Raw genomic sequence first — 12,606 nt, forward strand, 5'->3', positions numbered from 1 at the left:
CATTGTTAAAATGCATTCCTATACTGGTCACCATACTTCAATAGGGATTACCGTTGATACGGCTATTTTAGTGCACACAATCGACAGGAAGTACAACAATAGGCTTGCTTAATGCGCATGCATAATGTACGTTGATTACCATATAAATACCCCAAACGGCAATGGATAACCATAGTCATTTATATGCATTCTTTAACCCCCCCCCCCCCACACTTCACGCTGATACCCCTCTATTTAAGGAACGAAACAGGAAGACTTCTCCACAAATCTGGCTGTCGCCTGATGAAGCTAGTTGTAATTACTGGCGAAACGTCGTCAATGTTGGGGCTTGGCTCCCCAATACACCGGTGTGCTGTACTAGTAACGAATTGGCACGTTCTGTTTACGTGACAAACCTTACTAAATTATAGCTGTGTCGAGTGGTGGCGGGTTTAACGACACATTTATATATCTACACGATCTAACCCAAAAAAAACCCTGTATTATGTATATATTTTACAATGTTTTACAAAATGTATCCTCGTCATCAAACACAGTGAAGTGTTTGATGACATACTTTTGTGCAAGATTCGCTGCCATTAAATTTACACAAAATATGCTCAATCTTTTCGTAAATATTACAGCTTCCGCCCCAGGACGGGCAAGCAAGCTAGTTTTTAAATATCACTGTAACCGATTAGAAAAACACAATGGCATACTTAAAAAAACGGCTGAATATATGAATGATCACAGATAATGAATGCACGAATGATCGCAAATATATTTAACGGCACGGGCGAATGAATTGCACGAGTTCATCAATCGTGACACGCGTGAGCGAATGAATGAACGTCGGTGACGTCAGGGTGGGGGGAGGGGTTTTGCTGTGACGTCAGGGTGGGGTGGTGTTGCGGTAACGTCAGGGGGGAGGGGTGTTGCGGTGACGTCAGGGTGGGGGGTCTTGAAGGTTTCCAACTTCCCGTGCCCTGTGCGCGCCTCCTCCTCGCCCTCTCGGCCACCATGCCGCGTCTGGCCCAGCTCCTCGTCTCGCTCCTCACCGCCGTCTGCGCCGCATCCTCCGCCTTCATCGTTCCTCCCAAGAAGATCGGTAGGAAGGAGGGAGGGAAGGAGGGGTTTGGAGGTTGGTGGTCCGGGGTGAAATCAAACAAGCAAAGTGTGGGCGCTTTGGTCGCTCGCTCGCTGCGCGCCCCGTCTCTGAGCGCCTCTCCCGGTAGGGCGCGGTAGTCGAGGTGCCCTGACCACGGCGTGGCCTAATCCCCCCCCCCTTCCACAAGCCACCTTCTTTTTGACAGCCCGAGCTCGGATTTCGCGCATTCGCCGTGAGACTCACCCATGTATCGTGAGACTCGCGCATTTACCGTGATGCGTTTATTCGTTCATGAAGACTCGCCTCTCAATTGCACCGTGACGCATTCGTTGCCGATCGTCACGGTCTCACGCCGCGACACACACACGTCTCACTCATTTTATCTCGTCCGTTTTACACCCGCATGGTGTACATTGGTTCGCGCCTTGGACTTGGGATTCCAGGGGCCGACCCCTGTTCACCCAGCAGTACAGTATGCATGGACGCACAACGGTTAGTCGATAGGCAGGCCGCATTTTGTGGGGGTAAATTGTGGGTACTGCCCTTGATTCAAAGATGTGTGAGAATCGTGGGTCAGGGGGCCAAGTACCGTCGAGAGCAGGGGTCCCCAACCCCCGGGCCGCGGACCGGGACCGGGCCGCGGACCGGGACCGGTCCGTGGCCTGTTAGGAACCGGGCCGCACAGCAGCAGGAGGTGAGCGGTGGGCGAGCGAGCGAAGCTTCATCATCTGTATCGACAGATGAAGTTTCATCATCATCTGTATTGACAGATGAAGCTTCATCATCATCTGTATTGACAGATGAAGTTTCATCATCACCTGTATTGACAGATGAAGCTTCATCATCTGTATTGACAGATGAAGCTTCATCATCTGTATTGACAGATGACGTTTCATCATCACCTGTATTGACAGATGAAGTTTCATCATCACCTGTATTGACAAATGAAGCTTCATCATCATCTGTATTGACAGATGAAGCTTCATCATCACCTGTATTGACAGATGAAGTTTCATCATCACCTGTATTGACAGATGAAGCTTCATCATCATCTGTATTGACAGATGAAGCTTCATCATCACCTGTATTGACAGATGAAGCTTCATCATCATCTGTATTGACAGATGAAGTTTCATCATCACCTGTATTGACAGATGAAGTTTCATCATCACCTGTATTGACAAATGAAGCTTCATCATCATCTGTATTGACAGATGAAGCTTCATCATCACCTGTATTGACAGATGAAGTTTCATCATCACCTGTATTGACAGATGAAGCTTCATCATCATCTGTATTGACAGATGAAGCTTCATCATCACCTGTATTGACAGATGAAGCTTCATCATCATCTGTATTGACGATGAAGTTTCATCATCACCTGTATTGACAGATGAAGTTTCATCACCTGTATTGACAGATGAAGCTTAATCATCACCTGTATTGACAGATGAAGCTTCATCATCTGTATTGACAGATGAAGCTTCATCATCACCTGTATTGACAGATGAAGTTTCATCATCACCTGTATTGACAGATGAAGCTTCATCATCACCTGTATTGACAGATGAAGCTTCATCATCTGTATTGACAGATGAAGCTTCATCATCACCTGTATTGACAGATGAAGTTTCATCATCACCTGTATTGACAGATGAAGTTTCATCATCACCTGTATTGACAGATGAAGTTTCATCATCACCTGTATTGACAGATGAAGTTTCATCATCATCTGTATTGACAGATGAAGCTTCATCATCTGTATTGACAGATGAAGTTTCATCATCACCTGTATTGACAGATGAAGTTTCATCATCACCTGTATTGACAGATGAAGCTTCATCATCTGTATTGACAGATGAAGTTTCATCATCACCTGTATTGACAGATGAAGCTTCATCATCACCTGTATTGACAGATGAAGTTTCATCATCACCTGTATCAACAGCCGCTCCCCATCGCTCGCATTGCCGTCTGAGCTCCGCCTCCTGTCAGATCTGCGGCGGCGGCATGAGATTATCATCGGAGCGCGAACCCTACTGTCAACTGCGCATGTGAGGGATCTGGGTTGCGCGCTCCTTATGAGAAGTCAGGATCCGACACTTATTGGCCCGCCCCCATTATTTTATTATTCACCACTTCCGTCCGTGCCTCTTTCCCGCACTGCGCACTTTATCTCAGTCACAGTCTTGGTAAGCCCACAAGCTAACCCCTAGTAGCCACAATGAGTAAAAAACAAACGTCGCTGGAGAGCTTCTTTGAAAAGGGGGAAAGACCCAATGATGACCCCCCCCCCCCCCTCTCCGGTCCGTGAAAAAATTGTCTTCCACGAAACCGGTCCCTGGTGCCAAAAAGGTTGGGGACCACTGCTCTAGAGCCCCTTTTAGTTAGAGGCCTACCGGTTATCAAACAATTGTAAGGCTGCACATTTATCGTTCACATTTCACTAAATCTAGAGTAGGCTCTGCTTTGACAACCAAAGTACGAGACCCCTTGACTTGTAAACGTTATTCACGTGTCAGATCAACACCGGCCACCTGCGTCTTCCAATATGAGCCCCGAGGAAGTTAGAGGCATTGTTGTCTATTACCAAATCACCCGGAATGTGTTAAGATATTGGTAGACCTAGGAAGATTAAAATGTTCTAGCCTGGATAGTGCTTGGATGAGCGACTGCCATGCACTGACATGGTATAGCCCGTATAGGCTACGGGGCTACTTTCTGGGCAGTAAAGAACAGTGTAGAAGCATCAATTGTTGTGTTATATACCTCGATGCCTCTACGTCTGTGCTCACCACCTTCACCAACCTGTGCTGAGCAGTGAGGTGAAGTATGGTCACATAACCCCCACAGTCCGCATAGCATGGGGAGACCCTCATCCAGCAGTGAATTGAGCAAGGGCTCTACGTGTACATGCACATTGTTAGATCATGAACATAATGTAACGTCACATTTCCTTACATTGCATTGAAAAGTTAATACGGATAAGGCACATCGCAAATTGCTTACGGACAGCCCCTTTATCAATCCACTGCTGGATGAAGACCTCACGGTGTGTCCGTCATGGAATTTGTGGTCAGTGCGTGTTAGTGAAGGCGGGGTGCAGGGCTTGTGACGAGGACTGGTTCAGATATCACTCAGCCAGGTTTATCGTGCAGTGTGCTAACCACTCCTAACCACTCCACCACTTTGCCACCCCCATGACAAATGAGCCAACTGCTAGTGGTGCATCTTCCGTTGTGCTGAATGAGACTACCTTCTCCCGTGTGTGCACCAGCTGTCATCGGCGCTGGCATCGGGGGCTGTTCGTCTGCCTTCTTTCTGCGGAAGAAATTCGGCCCGGAAGTGGTCATTGATGTTTTTGAAGCAAAGCAGGTGGGCGGGCGGATTGCCACCATCACGGTGAACGGGAAGGTTTACGAGACGGGCGCCTCTATCATACATCCCCTCAACTTGCACATGCAGAGCTTCGTCAAGGACCTGGGTGAGAATTCGTTTGTTTTTCGCCACCAGACTTGTGCGTCTGTCACGGGGAAGAAAAGTCATTGCATCGCGTTAAAATGCGTTCATGTGAATGCCATTTTTAGCGTAGGTCTTAAGATGTGTCTGGGTTGTAACATGTGATGTTCGGCATGTCCAACGTTTTGTTGACATGCTTTAGGAACTTAATTAATTTTATTTCTTGAAGCTCCTAGAATGCGTGTTGTTCAGCTTAACGTCCCATGCAAATGGTCGGATAAGAATCTAAAACACATCAGAGGTATACAATACAACTACTAAAACCTACGTAGTAATACTTTTTGGTGATGTGTGGCAAGCTCACAGTAATAATCACTATTTGCAGGTTTGAAGCAAAGGAATGATGTTCCAGGAGAAAAGTTGGGAATTTTTAACGGAGAGCAATTTGTGTTCGAAGAAAGTAGTTGGACAGTCATGGATGCCGTCCACCTTCTGTGGCGTTATGGATTGAGTTATCTCCGAATGCAGATGTGGGTAGAGGAGATCTTGGATAAGTTTCTCAGGTAAGTTAACTTCCATTTACCTTAAACTTGGTGTAGCAGCACGAACAGCATTGGCAATGATGACATTTTAACTGATAATATTCACGTGTATACATTTGATTGGGAAAACATGACGAGATTGTAGCGGTCATTGTTACACTGTAAGAAATATAAATTGTAATTTATTTCCGTGTTAAGAAACGTTTAATTTGTATTATTACAAGTACTCGTTTGGATAGATTTTTGGTTGCAATTTAAATTCGATGTGCACTTAAGGGGCTCTTGTGTGCAGGATCTACAAGTACCAATCACACGGATTTGCATTCTCGACAAACGAAGATCTGCTGCTCGCTTTGGGCGGAGAGGCGTTCATCGAGTTGACAAAGCACTCGCTGGAAGAGGTCCTCGGGGAACGCGGCGTCTCCCAGCGCTTTCTTCAAGAGCTCGTTGGAGCTGCCATCAGGACCAACTACGGCCAGTCGCCCAACATCGCCGCCTTTGTTGGCAAGCAGGCTCCGATGAATGCATTCATATGAACACCTTTTTATTGTCGTTATTTTTATGTGGGCCATATTTCCTATTACTCTCGAAATAATTGTGATTTCCTGCTCAAACGAGCATTAAGGTGGTGCTCCTCTGTTTACAGCCAAACGAGTGGTAGAATGTCCACAATCCTATGACGAGGTTGAGTAGTCTAAGAGCAAACACTTTTGACATCCCAACAATGTGTTACTTATTTTACTGCCTCCGGAGTGTTGATGGGCTGAGGCAACCCCCCCGACCAGGATTTTAACTTGCAACCTGCTGCTCGTTAGCTGTTCAGTCTGCTGCTGTGGCCACCTGGCTGGATAACTTTTAACTCTTTACAATTGGCGTATCTGTAAAACATTGTCGTTCACCAACTTTTTTTCCCCTTCAGGAGCAGTGTGCCTGGCTGGTGCTCAGCCTGGCCTCTGGGCTGTAGAAGGTGGCAACAATCTGGTGTGCACGGGGCTGTTGTATGCTGCAAAAGCACAGCTGCAACATGCCAGGGTCACCTCTATTTCCTTTAAGAAACGCCCAGTTAGAAAAGGTGAGCAGCGTTTATTTTCGTACAATGCATTTTGTTGGTTGTGATGTTCATTCTTGATTTGAAGCTTTTGTGACTGCAGGAATCCATACTCTCTGGTTCTTTCGGTAGTCACGTAGGTATAAAATAAAAAAAATCACGACGTTTCGATTGCAACACAAGCAATCATCATCAGGTGGGAAAACCACAGCAATATATTTTTTTTGCTGAAGTGGAAGAGAGATGCCGTGGTAAGAGGTTATATATAGGTAAGAGAGGGGGGAGGGGCAAGGGAGGGGGGTAGGGGGAGGGGAGCGTTGCGTGGACGCTAGGAGAGGGACGTGAAGCTGGACGGGGCTGGGAGGATGCTAGTCTATTTTGCCGAGTTGATTGCATCCCCAGCGTCTGGCATTGCTGCTGCATTGGCATTGTTGGCTTCATTGGCATTGTTGCTGCAATGGCGTTGTTGTTACATCTTCCCCACCGCGCATCCCCAGCTCTCAGCCCCGCCCACTTCCCCCTCGTCCAGCTTAACGTCCCTCTCCGAGCGTCCACGCAACTCTCCCCTCCCCCTACCTTGCCCCTCCCCCCTCTCTTACCTATATAACCTCTTACCACGGCATCTCTCTCCCACTTCAGCAAAACATTTTCTTGCTGTGGTTTTTCCCACCTGATGATGAGTGCTTGTGTTGCAATCGAAACGTCATGATTTATTTTATACCGTGACTTTACCCGAAAGAACCAGAGTATGTGATGTTCATCATGAAGATGCTACAGCGTGGTTGTGCTGTGTTTTTTTAGGTGGAGAAGTGAGCCTGTATGAAGTTGGATACGAGAGTGACTTGGGCAATGGACATGACCTTTATGATCTTGTTGTGGTGGCTACTCCACTTCATGAACAACTGTCAAATATCACATTTGAAGGTTTTACCCCACCTATCACTACCTTCCCAGGTTCCTATCACCACACAGTGGCTACCATTGTGCATGGCTATGTCAATACCTCATATTTTGGCTTCAAAGATCCAACATCATTCTCAATAAGCGAAATATTGACCACCGAAGACTCTGACCTTTTCTTTAACAGCTTAAGTAACCTCTCTCCTGTCAACGCAAGTGCGGACTATCGGCGCAAGCCCTTACACGAGTCTGCCGTATGGAAGGTTTTCTCAAAAAAACCTCTCGATCGGCAGCAGCTCAAAATGCTGTTCCGCACATATTACTCGGTTCAGGAGGTCGACTGGCTTGCTTACCCACAATATAATTCATTGCCTTCTTCAGGCAAGCTGCCTCCTATTGTTCTGCATAATTCACTCTACTATCTCAATGGGCTGGAGTGGGCGGCAAGCGCAATGGAGATGGCAAGCATTGCTGGCCAGAATGTGGCCCTGCTTGCCCACAGCCGCTGGAATGGCCATGATGAGCGTGTTGATCAAATGGACCTGATGCACCGTATTAAAACGGAGCTCTGATCCCCCAAGGCAAGGCTTAATATGACCTGAATAATACGCGTAACCCTGCGAGCTGGACTTGTTAATAACCTGAGGATTGTGTTCTAGATTGAGGGATTTGTTTTTTTTATGTATTCTGCTTTGCGAATGAGCTTTTATTCAAGTTTATTTAATTCAAGCTAATGTTAAACCACTGAAAACTGTTCAATAGTCGAGGCCAACATATAGAAAATTTATTGAAATGCATTTTTTTCTACTTAGGATTCAGCAATGATTAAAATAGCATTTTGAAAATTATTATGCAATAGGACAGTTGAATTTATGTATAGTTGGAAATTGAGTTTAAAGTGTTACAGACGGTTTAAATGTCATGCGTAAATGCTTTTATCATTGGCATGGGATTGTGAACAAAAATATTGCTTGCTAAATGAAATCAACTTTCGTATAATGGTACTGCAATTATTAATACATGGTGATGTTTTGGGATTTATCAGGCAAGATTTTCATAGAGCTGTTAAGGTATACCTCAATATTTTACCTATAAACATGAGTTGCACCTTTTATACAAAATAAGCCATATAATTATTAAACGTTTGGTTTAGAATTTAGACTTTGTTCATCTTTTCAACTGGAATTATTTAGTTTATGTATATAAAAAAGTGCCATCTACTGAAATGGGAAGGGTAGAATAGCTGCTTTTTGTTGTAATTGTGTCGTGTATAATTTAGGTTATTAGTTTGTTTTACATGACCATTGTCACAGTATATTTCAATTCCCAAAGCCACCAATGTCAAAAAAATGTTTATACACGTTTTTAATTGCCTCTACTGGTCTATTTTTTAAAAAATGGTCAGGGTTGCAACCAAGTAGCTGCTTGTGTTTCACAGAAGTCAATTGCATAAAGAGGAGTCATCCTTGCTATCTAAATTGTTATTGAATACAAATTTACATGAACCATATACATCCAATAGTAAATTAAACATTGACAAATGCAAATGACAATATCAACATTTTAATGCAGGGCATATAACCGGAAATTATATTCTTACTACAGAACCCTAAATCAAATAAGTATATAATTATACATGTATAATGTACATCAACAGCATAAAGCTTGTTTACTAACTTGAATCAATTAATCCAAGTGCTTTTGCTGCTGACAACTTCGTTAGTTGAATGAAGAAAAACATTTTTTTCAACTCCTGAAGATGCCCGCAGCACTAAATAAGCCACTGCAAAAACATACATGTTAAATAGAATCAGTTAAGTGTATAACTGCAAAGGTTACACGTACATGTAACACAAATATGGTTGAAATATACACTTGTAACAGTGTATGTGCATTAATTTATGATCAGTGTAAACCGTGAATACCGAGTGGCAGTGACACTTTAAGATTTAAATAAAACTATTGTATGGAATTTAGGTTATTGCTTTTGAAATAAGATTTAAGTTATAGAATGTATATGTGTACCCCGATATACTTTGATTTACGATTCGTTGAGTTTAATAAATTTACACTTTTTTTTGGTTTGTCTCCTTTGTTCCGTGTTTACGTTTGACCCAAAAGGGGAGGCAGACACTCCGACTGCCTCTCCCTCACCCTTCCGGTAACCCAACACCTATACGACCTGCACCAGTTTCTGGTTCGTAAATTGCAGTTTTCATGTATCTCTCGATTTTCGAACGTTCAGTTTACGAAATTTCGCCTTAATGCAATTGACGGTATGGATAATTGTCCATTAATGAAATCGAATTTCCGTGTGAACTGAATTTCACACGGCACGTGCCGTGAGATCCCAATACAGCACCCCAGGAGACTGCTTCATCCATCCGCAACAGTGTCACAGTATCCCTACAATACAACGCCTCAACGGCACCTTTCCAGTCATTCTGTGCAGGTGTTATGGCGAGTTCCCTGAAAAGGTATTTTTTTAAATTAAATAATTTGTATTTGTTCCTCACTATTTTTATTTTGTGAAAAGTGACATCGGTGTATATTTTTAGGTTAGGAGTAGAGTTGGAATGACTGTCCAAAACACATCCCTAAATTTTCTAATTAAATGGGAAAAGCCATTCCAATTCACGTAATTGTTTTACACAAATCGAGGGATAACTGTAAAGTGTTTTCCTGAGCTGTTTAGTTATTATTCATCATATTTAGGCATGAAAATGTTATTTGTATTTACAAGTGTTATTTTTTGTAGGTTTTAGGTCAGAACATTATGTATTAGGAACGTAACTAGGGTTATATAATGAGACCTGATGGTAAAAATGTTCAGTATACAATTTTTCACTTTACATTCATGTTTTCAAGAACGCAAACTGAACATATATCGAGGTACACCCATAGTATCGTTACACACTGGCAAATTTTTGTTTTTCATTTTGGGTAAAAAAAAACTGCCTCAAAATTGGATATTTATAATAAAGTGTACGACACAAATAAGTAAGATTGATAGAAGGTACTTGGAAGCTTTATTTTAAATAAATAAATTCAGCAGTGGAATGATCAAAGGGCTGTAAATGATTATAGCCACAAATGTGGTATTGGGGAAAGCGCACCAAGACCATCCCAAAAAATAGAGGAAATGGGAGTCAAACAATCAGGGTCCTTTGACAACACCGACGATGGCTGGCCTAACAATGCGAGTGTGCAGCTTGTAACCGATCTTGGTAACTACGCCAACCGTGCCAGGATTCTTGCCTTCCATGGGCACCTGGAAGAGCGCCTCGTGCTCATAAGGGTCAAACTTGGCATCAATGGGGTTTAGAGGAACCAGCCCATGCTTGGTGAACACTTTCTGCAGCTGGCTCTCGGTGAGAATCAGACCTTCGTATAAACTCTTCAGATGTGGGTTGGCGTCATTTAGCTCTTCCTTGGGAACACTCTCCGTTGCCTTCTGAAGGATGTCTGCAACTTCAAGCAAGTCCTTGCAGAAACTTTGAATGCCTGCAAAATAACAAGTTCCATATCGGTACACAATACTGTGCCCTTCTTGAGACAAAATCAACCAAGCAACTTAACCCATTGTGCTGTGGATGGTAGTGCTACTGTTACCGAATATCTTGCCATCTTCGATCATCTTTTGGCTCCGTCGTCGCACATTTTCAGTGTCCGCCAGTGCACGCTTATAGCGATCCTGAATGAAATTGAGTGTTAATGGCAAACCTAATCTATGGTTCAATAGATCTCATCTGACATAAAAAGACTTGGGCAGGAGACCTCACTAGGACATAAAACAGGCAAAATTAACAATTGAATGGAAGCCAATGGAGGGAAAAAGAGGCAGACAAATGAATTGGTGGGATGAGAGAAGATTTGGAGTAGCAAGTTGGACAAGAGTGGAACACATTGGGGGAGGGGTTTTCATGCTAACAGTTAAAATATGTAAGTTGGATCGGCATACCCATTGAAGACAAGCACAGTGCTTCTCACATATGCTTGTATGAGAAGTTTCCTGAAACCGCCCTCCCCCAACCCTACCAGTAATGTAAGGATGTGTTGCTTATTTAAGGACTGCTCTACAAATTCTCCTGGAGTTGGGCACATCTCAGCATTCACTAGAATCACCCCCCACGTACCGTCAGATCTTTGACTTGCTCTTCGAGCTTGGTTTTCTCCTCGAGGGCGGCGATCTCCTGCGCGGTCTTGTCTCCGGCTGCTGTTTCCTCTACCCTCCCTGACGGCGCGTCTCCGCTCGACTGTTGTTCCGTGCTGTTCTTGTTCTGCTGTTGCGATGCCACGCATAATCCACGCAGCGCCATATCCCTGCGACGCAAAAGGCTAAAAAAACCGACAATGGATTGGTTATATACAACGCTGACATTCTACATTTCGTCCTTTTTTCTCATATCTAAATACCAACATTTAAATGCCGCATCAACGCAAATGATGCGTCTCATGAATTCGAGCATATTGTCCAATTAAGTTTAGGTGACCCTAACTCCGTGCCAAAGAACAACGCTAGTTACATTAATCTCTGGTTTCATTTAAACAACGGCACATTTTCCGGTATAAATGTTATGATACTTTGTGGGGTATGGACTTAAGGCCAAATCATCCATGCCTAAATCTGTATCATTTATTACGTAGCCTTTAAATCGCACGATTTCCAAAACTCGCTTTCGCATCACTTCAGGCCAGCCCGTGCCAATGACGCAAGACGACAATTTCAAGCCATGACCGGAATCTGCCAGTGCCACGACGTTTATTGGGGAACCTTTGAAGAGCTGAGTGTCCGTAGCTTATATGCGAATAGAAATTAGCGCAGAACCACTAAAGACAACCCCTAGTCCCTATAGGTGACGATGAGTGGAGGGGCCGAGGCTCCTGAGGTTAGTGAATGGGTTACATGAAGGCTGAGTGGACCATCCATACCCATGACGGGCCATTGCTCGCAACGTGGCCTATGATATACTATTTTCAAGGCAATATTATTGACGAATGTGTTGACTTGTTTATTAATTTGGGTTGTACACCACTGCCAAAGCAGTATCGCAAAATAATGAGGAAAATAAAGTCATAACCGGATCACCTCGACACGCACTCCCCCCCCCCCCCCCCAGCTCTCGTCACGGGTACGTGAATGAGTGATCAAGAGGATTCAACGTGTGTCCGAAACAGCCTCACACGTCTGGAAGTGAGGACCCGCGCAGCTGTAGTCAGTGGGGTTTAAGGGGTCACGAGCTGACCTAAAGCCTCGCTCCCTCCCTAACTTCAATGCCGGCGAATGACCTTACACGTGAGTGCCGACCGTGCTGTAGGGGCAGCGCTCCAGACTTGTTTCGGGGGGAGGCCAGGGATGTAACTCCGCTACGGTGAGCAGCTAAGCGGGGCGAGTCAGAGGGGTTCGCGAGCGGGCGAGGTACCTGGGCGAGGGCCGCGCCATCGCGGGGAGAAGACGGCGGCCCAGGCCAAACACGCGGAGCTCAGCGGCGACGGCCATGTTGCTCCACCTTGCACGCGGTGCACGCCGGGAGCGTCACGTGATCGGATAGCCCCCCCCCCACCCCGCG

At 44.7% G+C, this 12,606-nt stretch overlaps 2 protein-coding genes across 2 annotated transcripts; one reads left to right on the forward strand and one right to left on the reverse strand.

Annotated features, from left to right (window-relative positions):
* Nucleotides 1–909: 909 nt before the first annotated feature.
* On the forward strand, nucleotides 910–9,117 carry PCYOX1 (prenylcysteine oxidase 1). Its single transcript, XM_032950649.2, has 6 exons — nucleotides 910–1,087; nucleotides 4,365–4,571; nucleotides 4,932–5,109; nucleotides 5,381–5,592; nucleotides 6,008–6,160; nucleotides 6,938–9,117. Exons 1-6 carry the CDS (start codon nucleotides 1,000–1,002, stop codon nucleotides 7,606–7,608), a joined length of 1,509 nt encoding a protein of 502 aa, XP_032806540.1. The 5' UTR covers nucleotides 910–999; the 3' UTR covers nucleotides 7,609–9,117.
* A 931-nt stretch (nucleotides 9,118–10,048) lies between these two features.
* On the reverse strand, nucleotides 10,049–12,601 carry LOC116940602 (grpE protein homolog 1, mitochondrial-like). The gene is made up of 4 exons (XM_032950650.2): nucleotides 12,460–12,601; nucleotides 11,173–11,374; nucleotides 10,649–10,730; nucleotides 10,049–10,540 (listed from the first exon to the last, which is right to left on the reverse strand). The coding sequence occupies exons 1-4, from the start codon at nucleotides 12,534–12,536 to the stop codon at nucleotides 10,194–10,196; spliced, it is 708 nt and encodes a 235-aa protein (XP_032806541.2). The 5' UTR covers nucleotides 12,537–12,601; the 3' UTR covers nucleotides 10,049–10,193.
* Between the last annotated feature and the right edge of the window lie 5 nt (nucleotides 12,602–12,606).

This window comes from Petromyzon marinus, chromosome 9 (genome assembly GCF_048934315.1).
Source record: "Petromyzon marinus isolate PM22_M1 ecotype Great Lakes invasive population chromosome 9, UKy_Petmar_22M1.pri1.0, whole genome shotgun sequence".
NCBI classification, from domain to species: domain Eukaryota; kingdom Metazoa; phylum Chordata; class Hyperoartia; order Petromyzontiformes; family Petromyzontidae; genus Petromyzon; species Petromyzon marinus.

What these genes read in the sequence shown, in the direction of transcription:
- PCYOX1 (XM_032950649.2), top strand. Translation starts at nt 1,000, where the DNA reads ATGCCGCGTCTGGCCCAGCTCCTCGTCTCGCTCCTCACCGCCGTCTGC. An exon ending in CAACATCGCCGCCTTTGTTG is followed by an intron (nt 5,593 to 6,007) that starts GCAAGCAGGCTC and finishes TTTCCCCTTCAG; the next exon opens with GAGCAGTGTGCCTGGCTGGT. An exon ending in GAAACGCCCAGTTAGAAAAG is followed by an intron (nt 6,161 to 6,937) that starts GTGAGCAGCGTT and finishes GTGTTTTTTTAG; the next exon opens with GTGGAGAAGTGAGCCTGTAT.
- LOC116940602 (XM_032950650.2), bottom strand. Translation starts at nt 12,536, where the DNA reads ATGGCCGTCGCCGCTGAGCTCCGCGTGTTTGGCCTGGGCCGCCGTCTT. An exon ending in AGCAAGTCAAAGATCTGACG is followed by an intron (nt 10,731 to 11,172) that starts GTACGTGGGGGG and finishes AATTTCATTCAG; the next exon opens with GATCGCTATAAGCGTGCACT. An exon ending in CGAAGATGGCAAGATATTCG is followed by an intron (nt 10,541 to 10,648) that starts GTAACAGTAGCA and finishes GTTATTTTGCAG; the next exon opens with GCATTCAAAGTTTCTGCAAG.